Here is a 25,477-nt window from a genome sequence, read left to right on the forward strand (position 1 = left end):
GCAGCGCCCGCGCGGCAGCGTCGTAAAGCGCCGGGACATGGCGGCCGCCCGGGCGCTGCGGGTCGGTGGCGGCTGCCGCGGCCGCCTCCTCGCCTCCTCCGCCTCCTCCTCCGCCGGCGGCCGCGCGGCTGAACGCGGGGAGCGGCCGGACAGCGCGGTAAACCCGGGCGGGGGGTGGCAGCTTCTGCGGGGGCCGTGGGGAAAGCCTCGGGGGCCGCCGCCCTCGCTGAGCCCGGAGCGGCGAACGTCCCCGCTGCCCCCCGGTAACGCCGGCGGGGCGGGGGCGGCCGGTAGCAAACCGCGTTCCCTGCGGCCTCTGGTTTTTGATGCGTTTGTTGAGGGCCCCGGTGTTCGGTGTTGGAGGGGTGCTGAGTTTCGAGCTGTCGGGTAACGCCGGGTGTTCCCGAACCCGGCTGGGGCAGGCACACGCCTGTGTGTGGGCACATGGATGCAGGAAGAACGACGGTCTTAGGAAAACTCAGAATCGTAGAATCATAAAATATGCCGAGTTTCAAGGGACTCACAGTCCAGTTCCTGGCCCTGCAGAGAACAGCCCCAAGAATCGCACTGTGTGCCTGAGAGGGTTGTCCAAAAGCTCCTTGAGCTTGTCAGGCTTGGGGCCGTGACCCTTTCCCTGGGGAGCCTGTTTCAGTGACCATCAGCCCTCTGGGTGGAGAGCCTTTAATATCCAACCTCAACCTCCCCTGACACAGCTTCATGCTGTTCCCTCGGGTCCTGTCACTGGTCACCAGAGGGCAGAGATCAGCGCCATAAAAAACTTGCATACTTGCTAGTTCTCTCCATGAAATATTTTAACAGAGTATCAGTAATAGGAAAAAAAAAAAAAAAAAAAGTTGATTTAAAAAAATACCCCTGTGATTCACGCCTGTGGTAAAAGAATTAAAGGTATCTTCTCTGTAGTGCATTTGTAATTAAAAGTACTTGTTAATGTACAGTGTTGGTTTTGGTCACAGTAAATAAATGCGCTTTATTTCTGAACTTGCTATGCTTGTATGCTTTAAGGTTCCATGGCGTTTGGGAATTTATTCCAAATGGAGACGTTCTTCAGAAATTTTCCTGCAGTGCTGATAACGTGTGGTGTCTGTGTTTCCTAGGGCCTGGGTTTCCGCCCCCCCGCGCACTCGCACAGCGACTGGATCGGGCCCCCGGACAAGCACTCCAACCTGCGCCCCATCATCTTCTACGTGCCCCCGGAGGAGTCGGCGCTGGAGCGGCGGCTGCGGGAGGCGCGGCAGGAAGCCCAGGCCAGCAACCAGCGCTTCTGGGCGCGGCACAACCGCGCCTTCCACCAGGTGAGCCCGGCCTCGCACCCGCTGCTGCTCAGCGCCCTCCTGCCTGCCTGAAGCTGGGGGGCTTGGCCTCTCTGAGGTGGGGCTCAGTTCTGCCTGCTGTTAATGCGCTCGGGGTCACGGAGGAAATGATGTTTTTGTCGTTATTTCTTTAAATGATCACTCAACTAAAAATCCCACACATTTTATTGCTGTTTAGTGGCATGGAATATTTGCCTTTTTCCTGTCTTGCACTGATAGTATAAAGTTGTAGCTGCCCTACATGCAAGACCTATCTGTGACTAGAGCAGCTGTTGAAAATGATTCCATGGCTGGTTTTTCTCTTGTCATAAGTGAGAGAAATTTGGTGTAATTACCAAGACGGAATGAGATTAAATGATATGTCCCATTTCACTCGCAGTGTATCCCAGAAGGGCTAAAGTGAGTCTGTCTTCTTTCCTGATTTTGGCATCTTCAACCAGTGTGGCGTTTTTTGGAAGAACAGTAATAGTTCAGTAATTCACCATCATTTATGATGTTGAACATCATATCCTCTCAAAACTTGCAAAGATCCCAGAAAAAATGAAGCTTGTTTTTTTAATTCCACAGAACTGCTTTTTACATCTGTAAAACTTACACACAAATGATTATTGTGCTTCCATCTAAATAATTGTAACTTTTTTAGGCTGCATGTTTTTCTCTATGCTCAAAATCTCAGTTATACAGTATAGCACATTCCTATAGTTTGTCTTAAAAGCTGAAAAGTTTGAATCCTGTCAAACAACACTGAAGTTTGGCTGTAGCTTTTACTCCACAAATCAGTTTTTTAAGTGTCAGTAGGACACTTGCATGAATTAATTGATGTGTGCAGGTAGCAGGATCTAAGTGACAATGTTACCAGTTTAACTAAGTCACTGGATTAAGAAAAGTGTTTAGTTGACACTTCCAGCTATAAGGAGTATCGCTGGTTATTTCGGAGGGTGTTAAACACCACATTGCTATGTAATTAAAAACAATGGTGAACTTCAAGGACTGACTACTTCCAATTCTAATGTGGAAAAATGTTTTAGGAAAAAGAAGAATTTATTTATTCAAGACTGAAAGCCAAGGGTCTGGAAATGAGAGATGAATCAGGTTAGTGAGATCTTTGTTAATAGTTTAGGATGCATTCTGAATTCTGTTTAACTTTGAATTTTGTTAGTTTATGCTCTTTGCATTCTGTTACAAGTAAATCATAGAGGTAGGATTTAGAAGTGTTTTCCGGAGTATGATAACGAGAGGAGGAGCTTTTCAGAGATGTGCCTGTGGGGGTCAGATCATCTGTTGCACTGTTCCCCCTCTAATTCCTTCCCTGCAGCCAGAGGGAATGTGCTGAAATCCTAGCCCAGTAATATAATAATTGTGTAGCCTAAGGAGGAAGGGGCTTTTTACTTTCACACCTCCTAACCCAGTGAGCTAGCCGAGATAAACATACAGAGCATTTGCCTCAAGTGCCTGTTATGGTTGGGTGGATAAATTCAGAGTCTTTGGCTTCAGGTCCATGGTGTATGCAATGAGTACAATATTTTTCCTTGAGAGAGAGTAAGAAAGCTTCCAGAGAGATGGCAACTGCTATCTGCCTGTCTCTGCCTGAGCACAGTTGCTGTTAAATAGTTGTCTCTCTAATTCATTATGTGAAAATGAAAACAAAATGCCTTCATAATAATAGTGAATTGGGCATTGTAGTATGAGGTTGAACACTTTGTTCGCAGAATAATGATCTGCTTGAGTTTAGTGAAGCATCTGCTCTGAGGGTCTGTATGTCACAGACCATTATTTTTCTTTTCTGTTTGTATCCTGGTGATCAGTGTGTGGTTGAGAAATAATTTAAATTAAGTTCTATGTTGTTTCAAAACCACTTCTTTTATATTGCTATTTTGATTTTTTTGTTTTGTTTTTATATCCTAGAAGTAAAAGAGAATGACCATATACTTCCATTAAAAATAAAATTATATCAACTGCATGCTTTGGTTAACTGTTCTGTAACAGAGCTGTGAGTGTATATAAAAATAAAAATACACATGAACAGTTGGAACAAAACTAACTTCTACAGAATGTATCTGTTTTGCTAATACCAGTATGAAGAAACAAATTAACTATAGGTGTTAAGCTAGCAACCTTCAAATGGTTTTAGAGTTAATTTATCCCATATTATGTTAATCCATTGTAGTATGTTAGTTTTGTAAATAATGACAAATAGAACCAATCAATAATTTACATTCCTGTGATCAGTCTCAAGAGCCTTAAAATGCATTTTGGAACAGTAACAAGTTGAATATTGCAATTCCATCTTCTTCATTATGGGGCATTCAAATTTGACTGTCATTTTAAGGACACTTTGTGCCAGAAGGTTTGTGTAGGAATTGTTTGGTAGAGTTGAGAATATTTGCTGGTTCTCAGGGTTAGACATCTGTGCTGTAGCCACAGGTCTTATTCTTCCTTTACATTCTAGTTATGAGTGACATATTCAAAATCATCTTTTGTATTTGCTTCTCAAAATAATTGCCTACTAGATTGTTCAGAAATCTGACTGAACATAAACTTTTTGCCTGAAGTTACTTGAAATTTATCAATAGTAACAGAAAAAAAAGTACATCTGAAAATACCATTTCAGTTTTGGATAGTGTTCTTTTGATATTTATGGACTTGCTTTAGGGGAGGAAATTAAGTTACTAAATGCTTTTATTGGTACTGCTAAGGTTTCAGCCCTGTGAGAAACTATTTTATTCAAAGGATAGATACTCCTAGATCTATGCACTTTTTCATAGAGGTTCACTAGTTTCCTAAATTGTCTAAGAGCTCATAAACTTTATCACTTCTACAAGTAATAGGGGTTTAAGGACTATACCAGCTTCAAGATGATCAGTCTTTTTAATCTGCTGTGCTCCCTCGATAAGTTTTAAAAAGTTGAAAGATAAAGGCATAATAACTTGTTCAGGGCTACACAGAAAGCTTGTAGGAGCAAGGAGTCAGACCTAGCATCTGAACCCAGTGTTTTAATCCAGAGAATTGCCTTGACTTTGTTACACCAAAACCTATTTTCAGGTCAAAAAGCAACACTGAATGCAGAGGAAATGGCTGACTTTTACAAGGACTTTCTAAGTAAAAATTTTAAAAAGCATTTGCAGTATAACAGGTATGTAGAAGGTATTTATGTTGACTATTATACATTACAGTCTAAGTGAAAGGTATAAGATCAAGTTTAAAATTTGAACATTTTTTTCTGTAATTGGTAAAACAGCACAAACCCCTGTAATTCTTGAATTTTTTTTTCATGCTGTTACTAGCATTTGACAGAAATTTGCATTATCATTTAAGTTCTGCTGCTGCTTATTGTTGTTTTAGTGGAAAGATAAGCTCAAGTCTGAGATTTAAAGAGACAAGATCAGGCACATTTTATTATCCTAGGGCATGGGTCCTTTCATGCTGCTAATTGAAACTGATAAATATGCAAATAAGTTGAAAGTTCTGTATAAGAGATTCTAGCTGACTGTTAAAGAAGAACTAGTAAATGTGATTTATCTCAAAGGAAAATTGTTTAATGGGAGTAATATTTAATAATCTCGGGTCTGTTATTTTGCATGTGTATAGTAAAAGTGATCAGCTTTGAGTTTGGCGAGGCATTAGTAAATTGATCACCTGAGCTTGTCCTGGTAGAAACTCAGCTACAGCTTGGTAAACCCACATCCAACCCTTCAGAACATCTGCATGGTTTCAGTGTTACTGTTTGTACAACAACTCTATAAACTGGATTGGGGATCTGAAAGGGCTGAAAAATGAAAAATGCAAACACACATACCCCTGCAAGTAGCTGTGCACACTTGAAAAAGGGCTAGAAATGAGGGAGGAATGGGAAGGTGGAGGAAGACAGCAGTTAATCCAGGCATACTGACCACTGAATATGAAAGCACAACTCCAGTTTCCTCTCTGTATTGGTTTGAGGGGTTATTGGGCAAAAAAGTGTCAAGTGTGACTGGGTTCCTAATGGTGTAATGCTAGTGAGAATTCTGCCATCACTGCAACTGATCTATAACAAATGATGGCTTAAATTTCTTCATATGTATTGTGTATAAACTATAAAATACTATCCTGTAAGAACAATTTAACTGTAATAAATATTTAAATATGCACATCTTGTCTTGACCACAAAGGGGTAGGGGGGAACCTCATCATAATCCAAAGCAACAGCATGAAAAGATGGAAAGTAAGAAACTGGTTTTAGTGAAAGGATTGTCATTAAATTGCCTATAACTGATAAGTGGGAATGCAAAGGGTTTATCTTAGAACTGGTCACCAGTTGCCTTTGTTGTAGCGACCTTAGGAAAGTGTCGCATCTTCACAGTAAGATAATTCAGGCTTTGTGCTTAAACATGACCTTCCTTGCTGCTGACTTGTAAAATCAGGTTGTGTCAGCTGCAATGTTGTAGTTTCAAAGTGGAACTGCACAGCCCTGAAAACAGTAGAGCTTTTTACAGGCATTCTGAGGGGTCATATTTATAAAAATCTGTTTATGCATTTAGCTGTGTGTTCTTTTGCAGTATTGCCAGCTGGCCTGAAAACTGGCAGCTAAAGCGTTGCAATGTCTAAAATTCAGTTAAAATTGAAGCAATGACTGTGCATAGATGCCTTGAATATTTAGTTCCGGGTACTTAGACTGGAAATACAATTTAGTTTAGGAAAAAAATTCAGGAAGGATATAGGAAATTAAACATGAAAGGAGAAAAGAAACAGTTGCAATGTTAGCATGATATTTTTATTTAACATGACATTTGAAGGGGTAGCTCAGTGCTGCCTGTCAGTGTGAATTTGGCTACTATCCTTACTGAGAGGTTGGTATCTCAGGCTTATGTTAGATCTGTGCATGCAAGGTTTGCCCCAGACATCTCAAGAGAAGACCTAAATCCCAGTTTTCTAGTTCTAGAATTCTACGTATCCTATTGCTTCTTGTGAGCATTTTACAACATGGGAATGAGATCCTTGTTAGAAACTAGAAAAAAAATTTGATATTGTTTTAATATGTAACAGGGGCAAGAACTTGAAGCAAGTTCTCAGAGGCTAAAAAGGGCTGATGCAGTCTATACTGTGTATAATTTGAATTGGTTCCAGAAGCTGTGCATGATTCATAAAAATTAAATTATTTAAAGATATAAAGACTAACTTTGGCAATATTAAAGGCATTATCCTTAAAAGATACTGCAGTAGAAAGATAATGTTTCCCGTATTGGGTTACACAATTAGTCTTTGAAGTGTGATTTGATTTTACTTTTTCCTACCCTTCTATGAGACCAACTCTGCCCTTTTCAACACATGCATCTTCATCCACACACAAATATCGTACCTGAAGCACAACACTGGCAGGAAGTCAGTCCAGATAGCTTGGTGATCAGCTTTCCTTCTGAAACAAGAGACATGGTTTTAACTATTTTATCTCACCTGATCTCAAATACAGTTACAACCCTGTAATCCACATATATAATCTGTTCATGGATGTGGATATACACATAGACTTTTTCATAGGTTATTTAACTCTTATTAGACAGGAAAAGTGTTACCAGAAAGAACAGAAAATGCAAGTCATCACTGAAATGTCATTTGTCAACGCCAAAGGGTATTTTAATATAATTGTGTATCTTTTTTTCTGTTCTTGTTCTGTGTGCTGATGATCTTCTTGGCTTTGGAATCCTAGAGATTGGTATAAACGTAACTTTAGGATCACATTCCTCATGGGACAAGTAGCACTGGTGAGAGCTCTGAGGTGGCTTCGTCGGAGAAAGAAAAATGTAGAACAGTAATCACAGCTCCATGAAGAATGCAACACTATATGCTATAAACTTGTGGTTTATAGTAATGTTCAAAGTCTGAATGGTTGATGCAATAATTACTTGAATTTGTTTGTTAAACTATGTAAATAAAAGTGAACACTGGTCTTAATTTATAATCAGTGTGTAGATTTCCTTTATCCTTTATTCCAAGAATATCTAAAATATTTCTCCACCAAAACACAACCAAGAAAACTTTTAAAACTGTTCCTTGTTCATGTCAGATGGAATGGGTAATGACTGTCCTGTTTCTGCTATAGAGTTATGGCTGCTAAATAACATGGGATTCAGTGTGCTGTACCTGAACTCTGGTCTCAGAATGATGTCTCCACCAACTGTATTAGTATATAAAGACAAAAATGCCTCATTTTGCAGCAGCTGCCTGTCTGGGGCAGTAGCTATCCGTAAGTAATACAAAATGGGTGAAGGAACAAGTTTGATTTGTGAGTGTATATACCAGTTGTGAGTATATATACCATCAATTTAGAATAATCCTCTCTGCAGTGTGATTAGATGCTCTTTTGAATAAATATTTAAGAGATGATTTCATCAAAGTGCTAATGCAATAGGATCTTCCTAGGTTGGTTTTTTTTTTTTTAATTAAGAGAAATATGCCTCCCTTGGACAAAAGCTCCTCTGACCCATGATTGATAAAGATTTTAGTTGCTGAGCAATAAAATGAATGTGCTGCCAGTCATTTAATCTTGGTAGAAGACAAAGCTGGTAACTGCTGTATGGAGAAAAACACTACTACCAGTATGCACTGCTTTCTCTGGTTCATTTCTTTCAAAAAAATATGCTGTTCTCACCAGTTTCTCCAAGGCACTGAAAACTACTTGCCTGAGGGTGATTTTTGTGGCCTCCAGGTAGGTAACATCAATTGGAACGAGGTTGGTTCAAGTGAAGTCCTAAAATATTATGCCATGTATTTGTAATTTAAAAGAGGTCTCATTCCTCAGAATGTTCTCTCTGTCCATTTATACAGCTAAGTGATTTTTTTTATCCAGTACCTACTAAGAGGATTCTGTTAAAAAGAATCTATGCTGTCAGATGAAGTGTTTTCCTAAAGCTGTGCTGTAGGGATGGTTCTGCTTTTGGAAACATCATCTCAGTAGCCATTGACCTATTTTTGATATCTAAACATGACATGATTTATTCGCAGACTTTTTCAACTGGAGCAAAAAGAGCTTTGTCCGCATCAGCTATAATAATTCCTCTGCAAAATGAAATAGATGTTACTGATACAGTAGCAGATCATAGTGTTTCATACAACTATGATATTATTGGGGCTAAAGTGGCCACTGAATTGTGATTTTAAGTGTTCTTAGTAAATGAAAACAGTCATTATTAGTGTTTGCTGAGATAATAACCAACACTTTGAAAATATTTGTGAATGTTACACTGCATCAGTACTGTAAAGGGTATATATTTATTAAAAATTTTTTAAATGACATGTTTAGGAAAATTAATTTTTGAAATAGACTACTGTGGGTATATAATGTAATTCTTCAAGGATTTACAGTAAATCATATAATACAGTTTGTAAGCTTTGACCACAATGTGAATGCACACATTAATAGATAGTTCTTATGTAAAACAATAATTAGATAATACCAGAAAATATCCCAGAAAGGGAGAGACCAGAGCACCAGTGGACTGGTGGTTAATGGCCATATGTTCTGACAGCCTGTGTATAACATCCCTAAGGTAGTTTCACATGTACTTTAAATGGGTAGAGGTCAATCAAAAGCATTTTCATTTTCTGAGCTGCTCACTTCCATTAACACAGACATTTTTGTGTCTGCCTGCTGAACCAGATCAGGAAATTGATTCACTACTAGAACTAACCCAAGGAAAAAACTGTTCGATGTCAGATGCGTTTATGTGCCTCATGATGCAGATACGTGTTGTTTGGCATGGGGGAGCTGTGGGAATTCAAATAGAAGGTTTGGATTGTGCTTCAGTAAATTCACAGTTAAAACTGTTTTCTGAACATGTAATTTTAGTGTTGGTCACACAAAAACAGTATCAGCATACAATGGATCATGCTAGGATTAAGCTGCAAGCTGCTTTGTCTTTTAAATATCTCCAGGGACGGTGACTCAACCACTTCCCTGAGCAGCCTGTTCTGCTGCCTGACAACCCTTCTGGTGAAGAAATTTTTCCTAGTATCTCATCTAAACTTCCCCTGGCGCAACTTGCAGCCGGTTCCTCTCATCCTGGTGTTGTTATTTGGGAGAAGAGACTGACTCTCACCTCTCCACAACCTCCTTTTGGGTAGCTGTAGAGAGCAGTAACACTCCAGCACCTCCCTGTCCTTTCTGAATTGAGAGGCCCATAACTGGACACAGCACCTGAGGTGTGGCCTCACCAGTGCTGAGTACAGGGGAGTGGTCACTGCCCTGATCCTGCTGGCCACACTATTGCTGATACAGGCTGGGATGCCACTGGCTTTGGCCACCTGGGCACGCTGTTGCCTCGTGTTCAGATACTGTTGACAGGACCTCTCCTTGTCCTTGTTGACCCTCACCCCATTGGCCTTGGCCCATGAATCCAGCCTGTCCAGAGCCCTCCTGCCCTCCAGCAGATCACACTCCTGCCCAGCTTGGTGTCAGGTGCAGAGTGAGAGTGCCCTCAATCCCCTCATCCTGATCATTGATAAAAATATTAAATAGAACTGGCCCCAGCACTGATCCCTGGGGAACACCATTAGTGACTGGATGCCAGCTGGAAACAGCACCATTGACCAGCACTCTGGGCTCAGCAATCCAGACAGTTTTTAACAGTGAAGAGTGCACCCATCCAAGCCATGAGCAGCCAGTTTCTCCAGGAGGTTACTGTGGGAAACAGTGTCAAAGGCTTTCCCTCATCCTCTTCGCAGGTCCTCTTGTCACAGAAGGAGATTGGATCAGCCAAGCAGGACCTCCCATGTGATCATTCTCCGGCACTTCCATGGTTTCTAACACATCAATATCCTTTGTGTCACTGCTGCCACATGGATCTCCATCCCCCACCTTCATCGAGACAGCAGATGAAAGGACCTCCCCAGCACACCATCCCTCAAACACTGGTGTGTTGCCCCCAGGCTATCTCCAGGCCTGGTTTTATCCTTTTTCCCCCTTCAGATTCATTAGGATTCTGTGTGGAGTGCTGAGTCCCTTCATCTAAAACCTATTGAGGGAGTGAGGTATTTATCTGTTAGGTAAGTGTTGAGGTCTGATTTAAAATACCTAATAGAACCACTGTGAAAAGATGTTATTAAAATAATCCATCCAAAATTTTGAATCTCATTGCTAAAAACCACATGCATTTACTGAGATAATTACATTTTCTGAACAGCCAAAAGCCGTATCATTTTCACCAGTGTTGCATTACTTTTGTTGGGTTTTTTTCTTGACTGAGAGCAATTGCAATAACACCAGCTGCTTTCAGATAATATTGATCATAAAACCTTTATGTATCAAAGGAAAGCCAAGGAGATGCTAAAGACTACTAAAAATAAAATTTTTATGAATACAAAAGCCTGCTACAGTAACTGAAGCTAGTGAAATAGATCAAAGAGTGACTTTTCTGTGCACATTTTCTGAGTATAGGAAAAATACAGGGGAGTCTTCTTATCATTTAAGTATTTAGCTAATCCTGTCAAAAGGAACAGCAGTATTTCATATTTAGTAGTGTCAGCATGTGCCTTTTTAGTCTCTCATGCACTCAGTAAGTCCATAATAAAGCAACAGTATTGTGGTAATATTTAAGTTGTTTTAGTTTGTATTGACTTGGGGTGGTTTTGTTCAGATAATATGTGTGGAGTTTTGCTATTCACTGAATTTCTCTATTGGAGCATTAATTTTGATAGAATATGAGAGGAGTAAGAGGAAGTGTCAAATGGGGATTGAGCCACAGACTGACTAAAGGCTGGGTTAAAGTGATTGCAGCATCTTTATATATGATTAATAAAGACCAGTACTTCTTAAAGAAAGAAGAGCTTTTCTCAATTTCATGAGATGAGATTTAAAAGCAATGATAGCAGCTATGGAGGAGACAACTTCTGTGTTTAACTGAACATTCTTGGGGATAATATTAAAATCTAGTTCAAACCTCAGATTTGCTATTTAGAAGCTTACCCTTCCTGGCCCCATTTCAAGTGGACTGTCCTGCTTGCAATTTTTAGGTTCCACTGTCACTAAGCAAGATTGGTACCCTACAGGGGTAATCAGATTTAGCCAAACAAGAACTTAATTTACATCCTGTGCAGAGCCCACAGGCCAATCTTTTGCATAAAGACTGGAAGATTGAAATGTTTTCATGAAAGGATAATATATGCCTGGAACTGTAATATGCATGAGTAACATTTTCATACTAAAAATTATATCCACTGATCACTGTAAACTGATTCACAGAATAATAAACCCATAATTGAATATTCAAGTTCATTTCTCAAAAAAAAATAGTAAGGGAAGCACAGCTCACTTTATTTCTTAACAGTTTATGTCTTCAGAAGAGTTTATAAGTGCATGGAATGTAATCATCTTGAAGTACATACTCATTAGTATTCATAATTATATAAATCACTTCTTTGTGCCTTAGCTTTGCATTCATTAATGGATTAAGAGTTACCCAAGTATTGTGAGATTTACTTGACTGATATATTCAAACAGCAGATGCTGTGGAAGTGCAAAAGCAGTACATTTGGCTAGAAACAGTAAAGGCAAAAAAATACACAATCCCTTTTCAAGTATGATCTTACTCAGAAGAAGTATTATTGTGTAGTGACTTACCTACCTTAGGGTGGTCCCAGGTGTGTTGTGACCAGGGCCTGAGACACCAGGAGGCAGCAAAAATGACTGTATGCATCTCCTGAGGCTGCCCAGAGGCAATTAGCACCAGCCTAAGCCAGAGCAGCCCTGAAGCTACTGTGATGGACCATGTCTGGCATGAGTTTCCAGCAGCCCCCCTGCCAGTCAAGGCTTTCTGGCATTCAGCAGTGCTCTGTTCACACCGCTGCCTCCAAAGAACCCACTGATATGATTCAGCTGCAGACTTGGCTGTGATAATTTCATCAGCTGAGCCAAAACGCATTAACAGGCAAAACACAAGTTTCAGAATCATAAGAAATTCAGGTCACTATTCATATCTCATTGTAAAAGAACTTCCTGTTGACAAATTGTAAGAAATCCTTGCCATGGAAAAATTCTCATATGATGATTGGGGTGTAGCATACATTGGCTCTTTTTAAAGGGTTTCAGAAAAGCTACAGACTTTAATTTCTGGAATAACTCGAATAATTAGAAGTCTAAATTCTTGGGAGAGAGCAGAGGGGGTATGTGTTGTTTTGCAAAACAGACTTTGTAGTTAAGGCTATTTAAGAAGACAAAATCCATGAATTTCAAATTTCAGAAGAGACTGACTGCCTTGACTGCTTTCCAAGTGATTGTATTATCCTGTCGTGTCATATAGAGAATAGCTGGTATGACACAGCATAAATATTCTGCAACAAACCAAGTCAAGTCAGTTCTGACCTTAGTAGCTCTACAATAAATACTTAGATAGAAAACACTTACTTGTTCAAAATTGTATAATAATGGAAAACAAAATGAAAACTCAGTTCCAATGAATATGTAAGAAAATGTCTTCTGAATTTATCAATCTTCTTTTCACATTTACCAAAATAGCATTTCACTTTTACTGTCATGTCTGGAAAACCTCCAGTTTCTTAAGGCCTCATGAAAAATTCCACCCTGGAAAACAGAACAAAATACTAAGCTGACATATGAGTAAATAGCCACAGGTGCCAATTTGTGCCAAGGAAGAATTCCAGCTCACTTCAAAGAAAAAATCAGTTCTGCCATAGGAAATTACAGAGCAACTTGAATTGACAAGAGATGCTCAAAATTAATTCGTTTGCTGTCTCTCTCCCCTGGTGCTGCTTCTGCTGCTGGGAAAAAGGGAGTCTATTCAGTGTGACACTGGAGGGCTTGCTGGGCATGTCTAAGTTACCACAGTATCTCAGCCATAAATCTGAGTACCACAGGACTGAGTCAAACAGGCTGGTGCTGGGACAATGTGGCTGAAGAGCTGCCACTGGGCAGAGCACGTTTCCATCACATGAAGATTTTTCTCAGGCTTTTAAATCATGAGGTTCACAGTTTCTCTAAAAGCAGCAAAGCAGCTTATTACTTACTATCTTGAGTCTATAATTTATAGGTATTATCAAACAGTCACTTAGCACTCAATGTTCAATTTCATATGTAATTAACAATGTCATTTCAGCTTTTAGTGCTACTATATGTTTACATGTAAATTAGAAAAGCAATCTCACTTGTTTACAATATGAACTTTGGTTTTGGGCACTACCCAACGGAGTTGATAACCAAAAATTCAAAGAGATAGAAAAGAAATGAAATTAATGAGAAAGATGGTTAAAACAGCATTCCAGCCTCCTTTGACTGCAAAATGAGTGGGATGGGAAATGACAAATGTGTAAATCACCCTTTAAAGGAATTTAGAGTGTTTTCTGCATTGGTGCACAATAAACCTGGCAGCAGCATTTTACAGTTATGTAGTTAATTACAAGGATGTGGGGCACGTTAAACTGCTGCCCACAATGGAACCATTTACAGGGTAGATTTCTGGTCAGTGTTATACACTGAGGAAGGAAGATACTGTTATTCATCAGCCTATTCTCTCTGAGTCATGGCAGCTTTCAAACATATGGTGATGGTGTACTTTGTGGCCCTTCATCATGTAATATGAAGTGTAACACTGTGTAGGCAGTACATTTCACTTTCATGGCTAATTTATATTTATCAGTTGTTCCCAGCTTTCCCTTAGTGTTTACTGAGGCATGTGTCAGTTCCTGTTTACAGCTACATTATCTTCAATAGGTAGAGTTTGATACAAAACTGCACTATATATGTCTTTGAAACAATTTCAATAGATTCAACAATTTCAGTATATTTGAATTTCAGCTTTCATTAAAAATAATTATTCTTTCAGATATTAAGGAATAACCTTATGTTAAAACACACGGATTCAAAATCTAAAGTATTGCATATGGCATGTTTCAGCAATTTCTCTGAACTTTCCCAGGAGACTGTAGTTAACTGGTGTGGCAGAGTGAGCTGCTCTGTGTAATCAAAACACCTCAAACAGTCCAGCTGTTTTAGGTGAGAATGGTGTCGTAGAGAACCATGGCAGCATGGATTTCTTCCTTCAAAAAAATTACTACAATCTCTACTCTGAATTTTCCTATGCCAAGCTGGCTGCTAAAGTCAAAGGCCAAGGAGTCCTGCTTTAAATTCCTATTTATAATTGCCCTCTAAAGCAAAATTGTACCCTCAGAATGTCTGTAATGACCTACATACCAATGAGGTAACTGCCTTCTTAGCCAGTTGCTGCATAAATTACCTAAATTACCTAAATTGAATCTAGTCTTTTTGGCATGAGGAAAACCTTCAGAACATGATATGATGCAGCAGTGTCTGCCAAACTTGTCAAACTAATAGCATCCCCTCACTTTTTTTTATACCTATACTGGTCAATAAAACACCTATTAGGAATATAGGTGGAATTAGGAGGAATTGCTTTCCTCAGAAATAGACACCTACAAGACTGCTTTCTAAAGCCTCCTTTCACATCCCCTGAATATAAGGGGTACACTGAGTGTGGGTAGGCTAGGTTAGAGATGGGCCCCATGGAGGTCTTGGGCAGAACTATCACATGAAAGACAGGTACTTGAGGTTGTCCAAATCACACACAGAGCAGGGAGTAGTATAGGATTGAGAAGGCACAAAGTTGATTTTAAACCATTCTCTCAAACTCTTCTCATCTGGGCTATCAGTCTCAGTTCTAGAGCTTTTGGAGGCTGTCCACAGGTCGAGTTCATAAGAATATTTGCTCTCAGGTAAGTGACAGAAAAGCCTGCAGAGCTAAGACACACCGTCCATCCGGTAGGAGTGAATTACGCAATCATCTCACTGGTGTTTTAAGTGTAAGCCTTGATACCAGTGATGTACATATCTTGCTTTCTTCTCTATCATTGTGAAGATACAGAAGAAATGAAGAGTATGTCCATAGAATGTCTTTAAGCCTAATACTTTTCAGTGGACTTACCTGTGAACAAGTAAGAAAATGTCTTGTTAAAACAGATTTAAAAACATAGAATTCCAATACAAAATATAGTAATTACAGCATCTGAAAATTAAGCAAAAGCTCCACAGTACATACTTGCTGTAGGAAGAAGGAGGCAGAGAGGAGAGAGGACTCATATCCAAACCCTTGGGAATAAGATCATCTGTCCTTATCCTGCATCTGCTCTGTTTCCCAGGAGACAGGATGAGGAACAAAATATCTAGCACAGGCAGTTCTGTTTGCTATTGATTTTTAGAGTGACTCTGCCCTTCTAAGCCCCACGTCCTGTCTACCATCCATCTAGCCACAGGCATATTCAGAGAAGCCATTTTCTGTACAGACATAATTGGTCATTGGCACAGAAACGACAGAAACTATTGTCACACAGCAGAAATATTTCCATTTTACTTTCCCTTGGGGCAAACTGTATTACTGTGAAGTCCCCAGTCCAGTGCAGTTGGGTACTGCCCCTGAAATACCCTCTTAACCAAGGCAAGCTCCAACAATGAAAAGTGGATTAAAATGGCCTCCCATAAAAAATGAGAAATTCCAATCAACCTTGGATGCCAAGTGAATTTGGTATAATTCCATATAGAGTATTAGCTAAGGAGGAGGGAGAAGCATTTAACGGAAGAAAGAAGTATAAAATTTTGGCAGTTACTGTGCCACGTGCAGAAAAGGAATACATCAAGTGAAAGGGAGGTTACTGATAAATCTGTCTTGGGAGCAAGCATTTTGGGTAGTGACCATGGCACAAACAATTGCAGCTCTTTAGGCTCAAGAAAGATGAAGCAAATAGGAGCAGAGAAGGGCAAATTGAATAATCAGGGAGATGTAGAATCTCTTTTAAAGAGATTAAGAGTTCAGTTTGTTTAGCCAAGTAAATTGATGGTCATGAGGGGAGAATGGTGTGCAGAATCTGCTACACAGGAGAGTGGAGGAAGAACAAGCCAAGAGAGTTGCCCAGGGAAGAATCTTCTTTTTCTACAATAATTTAATTAAACATATAAAAGAGAAGTGTTACCTGTGAGGACTTCCTTAGAAAAGCCAACACATGGAGAAATGGGGCCAATCACTAGCCAGGGGAAAGAGCCAGGAAAAAAATAACCTAATTTGGCACAATATCTTTATGTATATATTACCCTTGAGACTGCACTCTGGAGGAGTGATGTTCTTGGGCAGGAAGGGCAAGATACCTGCTTGGTTTCCAATAGACTTTGATAATTACATTTAGAAAAAGACCAGATTAGGTGGTTATCTTTAATGGCTTTTAGACTTCGGAGACTTGGTTGTCTTTCATCAGTAGGTGCAAATTTCTGCTTAGAAAAGGTCACACACGCATACACTGGCATTAGCATTTCTTGTGATTAGCTTATGCATGAACTTTAATAAAAGGCAGCATCTGAAAAACCACAGCTTTATGTAGGAACCTCAGTGAGAATAAAGATAATAGATCTCCTATATCTGTGTGAGGAAGCACCAGTTTTCCTGGTGCTGAGGCAAGTTTATGTTCTAGTCTGTGCTTCTGCCTCATGTTGATTGGAAAAAAAATTAGTGCTTTTCCTACATTTTCAAAGATTCACTTCTCAAAATAAGAAAAATCTCATACTGGTTAATGAAATTATCCCAGATTTACACTGGTGTGTGACTGAAATTACAGTCACAGCCCTCACAGGTTGTTTGTTTTGTTTTGGGGCTTTTTTTTAGGAAAAAACATTTTTCATAATGAAACTTGGGAGGATTTAATGAGAAAAGGTTATCTAAATGTCTCCCTTGCCAGGAGGAGGAATTGTAGGATCCTCAAGGATCCTACAATGACTACCGAGATTACCAAGGAAAGAGTCTCACCTAATCTAATTGCAAGTAATCTGACAGCCAAGCCTGATGAATTAGCAGATCTCTAAAGGAATGCTGACAAACCATGTAAGTAATAAAGAGCTGGTGTTCTCAGAAAGGGAAGGGGATAATGGAAGCAGTAGGAAAGCAGGCACTTAGAAATCAGAAAAGGCGACCCTTTTTTCCCTCTGCTTTTACCTATGTGTTCCTGGGTTTGAACAAAGACACATGATTTTGTGTTTGGAAGAGTTTGTTTGTTGTGTTTGTGGAACAAACTTTTTTCCTATCAATACTAGGCATTATTCCAATATAAAGGTAAAAAACAGAGCTGAGTCATAGTTGGGAAGTAAGGATGTGGGAGGGTGAACAGAGTACTGTACCACAGACTGAATGTTATTATTCCAGTAGTGGCTAAGGCTGATATTCCACCAACAGCATGGTTTTTATTTCCTCTGGAGGATCTAATACACTTCTGCAATGGTTCAGTGGCTGAGGTAGGTGAATACAGAAATAAATGTAACTTCCTGTGACTCATATGCAGCATAATAATCCTCATAACCTTGAATGACCAACTGAAACCCCAAGAGAAAATAAACTCACTGAGAAGTGAGAGTATGGAGGAAGGAAAGGAGGAGCATAAATGGAATGTTATCTTTCTTCATGCATAAGCACTAAAAGTCATGCAGAGTGAATATGGAGAAGAGAGTATTCCTAAGCTAGAAAGGTGCTGGTAGTCAACCATCAGCTGACTACGGAACACGGAAACAAGTGAGGAAGAAAGTTGCTTCATCTTTCAATGAAATGAGAGGTATGACAGAAGTAAAGACAGAACAGAAATTGCTGGTGGAGCATAGCGAGTATGTAGTGGTGTAAACATTCCCTCGTAGAGGTGGGAACCTACTCCTTGAATGCAAGGAGTAAAAATACAAGTCTAATTATCATCACAAGCTCTCCTCTGTGAACCCTTCAGCTGTTCAGAATTTTGATGTTTAGAAATAGGATTTTGGAAAATATTGACAGTGTCTGTAAACTCATATAGCATAGAGTATCAGAACTTGTCAAAGGGTGCAATCCTTAGCTCCTTGATCACTTACTACTTTGAAGATAACAGTGGAAATTGGGATATATAAATATAGCTGTGTTGCTGAAATTGTCTAGTATTTTTCTCTATGTTCACATTAATATTGACATGCAAATTCTCTAACTTTCCAGTGGTTATTTTAACTGTATTACCTGAGGCTTAGAAGTCTGTTTTTCCTTACAGAACTGTTTTAAAGCTAATTGAATGTGCTGCTTAAACCTTTCAGTCAGTACGTTTTGTTCTTTAGCAGCAGCATAGCTCTGTAATAACAGAGATGAAAAAAATCTTGTTAACAAAATGTTAATGTCCAGTGCAAGCATCCTGCTCTGTTTTGAAAAATATAACAGAAATTAACTGTTAAGAGTTGAATTAACTCTGCATGCTTTATTTCCTTGTTATTTCTCTGTGGATAGAAAACAGCAGGGAAAAGCAAACTGGCTCTCATTTGTTACAGCATCCTAGAAATCCTTGTGACTCTGAAAAAGGAGAATTCACTTGCATGTAAATAAAACTTATTGACTTGGGAAGCAGGCTCAAGATCAGTGTTTATTTTACTCGGAATTAATGCCTTGCCTGACAGTGAGTTCCCAATGGTAAGTTCAGGCATTTGACAATGAGTCAAGCAAAGCAAAACAGAGTCCTTTTACCTCGAAGTGCCTGAACTCCCTGATAAAAAGGTAGCTCTGCATGCAGTAATTGCACAAATGAACAAAAGAGTTGAGCTAAAATTGTGCCTAGGAGTGTGTACTAGACACTTCTGAGTCCTGAGCACTGGTTTTTATGTTTCCTCTTTTCCATAAAGGACATTCTTGTAGGAATTACAAACTAAAAACATATGCAGCTGTCAAGTGGTTGTGATGAAAAGCCAGACAGGTTGCTGAATCTGGCCTTTCAATATTTATTATTGCCAGGATGCTTTTAAACAGCACTTTAGCAGCAGCTGAAATTATTCCAATGTAGTACTTTATTGTGGCCCATATTTCTAAAATGAAGTCATAGATTTTATAGACTATAATATTAGATTGAAGAAAATAAAATTCTCTTTTGGTGGGAAGATCCTCTAAGACAGAAGGATATATATATTTTTAGTACAATGGTAAAATAAAATGACCCACATTTCTTAAATGAAGTGAACCTGAATTTCTTTAGAGGCTTGCCCCGTTTATGGATGTTAGTTTAGCTGACCTCAGTTTGCTGTATGTATTTCTCACACTGTTGCACTTCAAAAATCTAAGAGCTTTGTGCTGCATTAGTTGAATTGTTTGCTTTTTGCTCTCCCACTGTGAATTACAAACCTCCCTCTCTCTTCCAGGAGAAGAGGGAAATCGTTATATTGAGACTGAAGAATCCAGCATTGTACATAAGGTGTTTTGGGGTTTTGTTTTGGTATGCATTCAGATGTCTGCAGAAAACCATGGTGACCTTGCTGGTGATAGACAAAGGATTGCAGGAGTCGCCATCCATAAAGGTGGGGAGACTGGAAGGTACCAAGACTGGACGTGGCACTTAGTGCCATGGTCTAGTTGACATGGTGCTGTTCAGTCATAGGTTGGACTTGATGATCTCAGAGGTCTTTTCCAACCTAATTGATTCTTTGATTCTGTAATATACTAGAGACAGCATGTCTCGATAATTTAATCCAAAAATCAGGGCATGCAGCATAACTAGTTCCTTAAGAGAAAATGGAAATGTGGGTAGTGAATAGTTTTTACTGCTAGATAAACCTGGATAATTCTCATGTAGATGAGACAGGAAAAACAAGATCCAAATGAAGAAGAACTCTTCGGATATTTCAGGTCAGGCAGTAGCTTCAGGAAAAATCACGTTCACCAAGTCTCTCCTGTGTCTATCTTCTGCTGTGTGCCATAAACAGAGAGGAGTAACACTGCACTTTAGCTCCACTGAGCTAATCAACTTTGCTGCAGGAGGGAGCTTATAGTGTGTGCTGTTTATGTGGGAAATTGCCAGGATGCATATACTTGATTAGCCAGCATATTATGAATCAGGGTCATAGCTGGAGTAGTTGCTTTGTTCAGAGATGCTCACATCCCTGAGGTAAGAAGCTAATTGCAGGAAATCTTTTAAAGCAAATCTGTGATAGGAAGTAAGCAATGAATATTGTTTATTCAAAAGGCAGGAGTGGTTCCTTTGAATCAATTCTCTTGCATAACTATGTAATTAGGGCATGTTCTATTTTTAATTAAATCTCTTGCATATTCATGAGAATACTCTGAACCTGTGGACCAATTGGCATAACTCTTTAAGTAGTTTGTATAAAGGAATGCCCTTCAATCTTTTTTCTCCCTTTCATATTACTGTGCAAACACATATTTCACATTGTTATAGTTAGGCTGTATTGCCTGTCAAAAGTAAAATGCGGTTAATTAAACCATTAATATAAAATTGCTAGGGAAAAGTTTTAAATGGAGATGAAGAATGCAAGAAACTGCTGCTCTGAAATACTAGTATCAAAACTGGGTTTTGCTGGACAGCTTGGTCTGTGTAAGATATCAATCAGAGTGGAATTCAGTAAGTATACTTTAATTCCCTCAGCTTTTCACATCCAACAGTTGATTCTCTGTATTTGCAGTCTGCAGACTATCCATGTTCCCCTAACTCTGTTTTGTTTCTTGTGGGCTTCTGTGACTCTTCCTGTTCCTCTGCTTCTTTGACAGCAGCATTAGCTTCGATTCCTCTTCCAACTTCCTGCTTATTCTTAGGAGTCTTGCTTTCTCACCCAACTCTTGTTCTCACATCTGTCAGTCTGTAGACTTGCTCAGTGTTGTACGTGAGGGCAAACATACATAAGCTCTACTTTCCTTGAATATTTTAAATGTTACCACTTAGGTAAGGCTGCATATTTGGATTTGCCACTATACCTCTGTGTGTTTCTATTAGGTTATGATTCCTACCCTGTACATACTGCAGGGACTAGATGGTCATTGCAGGTTCCCTCCAACTGAATGATGCTCTTCTATCCTATGTGGAGTTCAGGTGATAATGCACAATATAACTCTTTCATAAAGTTAGGTTGTCACTAATCCCTGATGATTTACAATGTACATTTTATTGCTTTGCTATATTTAATGTTTGGGGGGTTTATTTTTCTTTTTTTCCTTTCTTTTTTTTCTTTAATTCTTCTTTTTAATTTGTTTTTCTATCTTAGACCTCAATTCCTTCCATCTTTCCTTTCTGGGCTTAACTTCTACCTAGTGGAAAATAACATGAAGAAAATACTGTGGCTGTTCCTTCCTCTCTAGTGAGAGTGGGAATGAAATTGGAATCTGCAAAGAAATAGTTCTTGCGACAAGTGTCACTGAGATCTCATGGAAGTCTTACTTTTCATGTGTAAACCTGTGTAAGAGCAGGGACCTTTCATTTACTTCCATGGGGAACAAAGACAAGGGCATTAAAATATATTAGCAACACACACTGAGCCCTAAGGGGGGCTCGACCTTCACCACGAAACTCACCCTTCAGCCCATTTCTCTGTGTGACTTGTTCCATGAGCCGCTGCACACTGTGGAGATTTTCATGCACATTTCACAGAACCGTGGAATCATCATGGTTGGAAGAGACCTTCAAGATCATCCAGTACAACCATCTACCCAGCACTGCCCCTGTAATCCCATAACCACTAAACCACATTGCCCAGCGCCACATCAAGATGCCTCTCGAACACCTCCAGGGGTGGTGGCTCCACCACCTCCCTGGGCAACCTATTCCAATGCCTGGCCACCTTACAGGGAAATTTTTTGGGGTCTAATATGCAATCTGAATCGCCCCTGTCCTACTTGAGGGCATTTTCTCTTGTCCTTCTCACTGCAGGCACGGTAGAAAAGACCAGCCCCCACCTCACTACACCCTCCTGTCACGTAGTTGTAGAGAGCAATGAGGTTCCTCCTGAGCCTCCTCTTCTTGAAACGAAACCAACCCAGGTCCTTCAGGCATTCCTTACAAGACACATTTTCTACACCTTTCACGAACCTTGTTGCCCTTCGCTGGACACACTCCAGCACTTCAATGTCCTTTTTAAAGCGAGGGGAAGATTTTCCCAGAGGCATTCAAGTGAGACGGAGACATGAGTTTCACGAGTCGTACAGTCACCATAACGCTGAACTTTTTTCCACTACAGTAGGTCAAACCAGCGCCAAGAGCATCAGCAGTGGTGCCCCCCCTGGAGCAAAGCCACCCCAGTGTCACCGAGAGGCCCTGAGGAAACGCCGGGTTCTGCTCTCCACTGACACCCACTTGAGGGAGACGAGGCAAATCTTAGCAAGGTTCAGCGCGGCCCGCACTGGCAGCCTCGGGGATGCAGCTGAACGCCCGCCCTCGCCCAGAGCATCCAGCCCGGCGCTGCCCCGCTCCCAGGGGCGGATGACGCCATGGGGGGGGCAGGCGGTGGGAGAGAAGGGCGCGCGGGCGTTTGTGGGAGAAGGGGGGGCGCCGCCATGTCAGGCGGGGCGGGAGGGAAGGAGGGAGGGGAGCGCGGGGCGGGACAGGGGCGGCGGCCGCAGCCGCAGCAGCAGCAGCCGGGGCGGTGGTGGCGGCTGCCGGCAGCTGTCAGCGCCCGCTCTGCCGGCGCCGACCACCGCGGCCCTGCCAGCGCCTTGCGGGAGGCACTGAGTGCGCCGTGGTGCTGATTCGCTTCTTTCTCACCTTCCCTCCCTCTCTCCGGTCCTCTCTCCCCCCTAAAAAACCCTTTTCCTTCCTCCCTTCCGCCCGCCCATCGCTGACATCCTCCTCCGGCCGCCTCCCCGCCCCGGGCTGCGCGGCCCCTGCCGCCCCAGCGAGCGCTGCGCACATCACCCGAGCTGCAGCACCGAGCGGTGAGCGGGGGAAGCCGCCCGGGCCGGGGGCCGGCGGGCCGGGACCCGGGGCGTGTGTATTTGGGTGTGGATGCATGGGGTGTTTAATTCCTCTCCCTTTTTATCCGCCGCTGCGCGAACAACAAAAGGCTGCGCGGGCCGCCCGGTCCCCCCGCAGCGCCGCCGCTGACAGCCGGCCCCGTCCTTTCCCGCGTCCAGGGCGGGGTGGGTTTTTGGGGAGGCTGTTTTTGGGCGTTTTGTCAGTTGTGCTCAGCGCTCGGGTGCGGGCAGGGGTACGTCCCTCGGGATGGGGATCGGCTCGGCTTTGTCCCCGTTTCCTCTCCCGGCTCCCCTCGGTGCTGCGGCGGGCGCCGCCCTGGGAGGGTGCGGGCAGAGCGGGCTGAGGAGGCGCCGGCCTGCGGCTCCGGGCGTGCGGCGCTTTGTCTGCGCTCCCCTCGGCTTTGGGGCTGTGCTGCTGCCAGTTCGGAATTGGTGGAAGGCGAGGCGAGGAGAGGTCTTCTTTGGGCTTTGTACATAGTGACCGGATTTGTACACTGTAGGTCACCTGCCGTGCTGTAGTCGGAGACTACAAATCCGGCAAGACTTAGGACTTGCCCGGATTTCTACACCTTCAAAATAAGGAAAGCATTGGTTAGAAACACGTTATTCTAGCAAAAATACGGAATTGATTTAATTGATAACTTATCTTTAGAGAAGAGATTTATTAGAAAGACATTTTAAAACCTTACTCATTTTGCTGTCGTCTGTCTGATATTTTAAGTAACGAGATGCCAGATTTGTAGATCTGCATAGCACTTGTGTGTAATCAGAAGGAAACTTCTTGACACCTTATTGAATTCTGTGTTCTAAGCATATTGAAACCGGTTTTAATGACCAAGGTGGCATCACGTAGTGTAATGCTCTTGCCTCGCTTTTCGAAGGCTGCTAAATCAATGATGGTGCGCTTACTCCTTTTTTTCTTTTTTTTTTTTTTCCCCATGTTAGTGATTTCCATTAGTGGATATGATGTAAATGTACTATCAGTACTCAAAATACTGGTCCTGAACTCAGAATACAGATTAAGAAAACAAAACCAGCTGGGAAAAAGCAAAAGTCATTTTTTATAGTTTGCTTTAACAGCAAAATTGTGAGCCACTGTCAATCATATAGCATGCTTTCATGTTTACACATAAAAATGCAAAAAACAAAACCAGTTAAAATTAATTTTTAGCAGTTTTGTGATTGGCAGAAGATTTAGCAACAGTTACTCTGCAGAATAATTGTCTTTCACTTCCACTTTTGCATTTGCTCATCACTTAAATAGGAAACTTATGCGCAAAGGGTGTCCATTGGAAGCAAAAGAGGAACCTTCGAGATTTTAGACAGCTTAGCATTTTAATAAAAAAAAAAGACCAACAAAACTGAAAGCAACACCTTTTTGAAGGCACAATTGATTTAAAACTCTTTTGGAAAATATCTTTATTTTAATTGAGTATGAATTCCAAAGCTTCAGCGAAACATGATAGAGGATGTTATAACCCTAGGATTACAGATACAATTGAGAGTTACACATTCAGCATTTACTGTCAGCAGAGAGAAAGCTGATCCATCTGGTGAGGCTGAGCAGAAGACCTTGTAAGTTACTTGCACGATTATTTTTGTGACCACATGGTTTAGGAGGACCTTTTCAATGAAATTACAGCAGCTATGGAAAACTCTAGCAGTTCCATTTAGGTAGGCATTTCACATAATGCAGAAGCATGTGGATAAATGCAGGGAATTTAAATTGTCCATTCCTGACTCACTCATTAATGCAGTATCACTTCTGCATCATGTTGCAGTTAAAGTTTGGCAACCTTCATGTTTCTGAAGGCTGATGATGGAGCTGGACATTTCCAGTAATCAGAAATTCTAGCAGCAATTCGAGCATAGATTCCCTTTACTTGCTACCATATATATTTAAAAAGAGTAAATAAAGTTATCCCCCAAAGGCCCTGTGAAATAGCCTCATGAATTGTTTGTCAAATTCCTATGATACAGTTAATAGTGCTTTATGAATGGAAATGGATTCTTTTAAAATGTCTGTGTATGACAAAAGAGGAATCACATAATATGCAATTAAATATGCAGGAGTCCTGAGCACAATCTGAATGTTTTTGACAAAACAAAATATACTGTACAAACATTTAAGGCATATAAGAACAATTGCTTCCTGTGTTTATGGAGAGCTTGCTGTGCTAATGTCCGAAACCCCTCACTCATGTGCTACTCATACAGTACACATCTCTTTCTCTCTGTATCTTTTTGTTTACACACACATACCTACATTTGTGTCTTATTTAATTGGGAATTTGGGGAAATATTGTAGCCTCATATTCAGTTCTGAGTCCATTTAATGCAGCTTCTGTTTCTCTTGAAATGTGGACTTGTGCAGTTACTCTTTCATCTCTTCTTCTGTTTGACTTCTGTGGCAGACGT

The 25,477-nt window shown here is 40.8% G+C and overlaps 2 protein-coding genes across 10 annotated transcripts in view; both read left to right on the forward strand.

The window, feature by feature from the left end:
• Positions 1-6: 6 nt before the first annotated feature.
• LOC121673587 (cytochrome c oxidase assembly factor 8) lies at positions 7-7,266 on the forward strand. The gene is made up of 5 exons (XM_042047002.1): positions 7-157; positions 1,116-1,313; positions 2,360-2,423; positions 4,374-4,464; positions 7,015-7,266. The coding sequence occupies exons 1-5, from the start codon at positions 38-40 to the stop codon at positions 7,118-7,120; spliced, it is 579 nt and encodes a 192-aa protein (XP_041902936.1). The 5' UTR covers positions 7-37; the 3' UTR covers positions 7,121-7,266.
• Positions 7,267-22,698: 15,432 nt separating this feature from the next.
• KLC1 (kinesin light chain 1) overlaps positions 22,699-25,477 on the forward strand; it is a 47,101-nt gene continuing 44,322 nt past the window's right edge. For 3 of the 9 annotated variants that reach the window (XM_042048255.1, XM_042048256.1, XM_042048257.1), the window contains exon 1: positions 22,703-23,020. The gene's annotated coding sequence lies outside the window, so the exon portion shown is untranslated. Of the gene's footprint in view, positions 23,021-25,477 lie in introns of all 9 variants that reach the window. The other 6 variants (XM_042048250.1, XM_042048252.1, XM_042048253.1 and 3 more) reach the window with 4 other exon arrangements.

The sequence above is a fragment of the Corvus kubaryi genome, unplaced genomic scaffold, assembly GCF_017639235.1.
Source record: "Corvus kubaryi isolate FWS band 111438036 unplaced genomic scaffold, C.kubaryi_AGA036_p1.0 66, whole genome shotgun sequence".
Classification (NCBI taxonomy): Eukaryota; Metazoa; Chordata; class Aves; order Passeriformes; family Corvidae; genus Corvus; species Corvus kubaryi.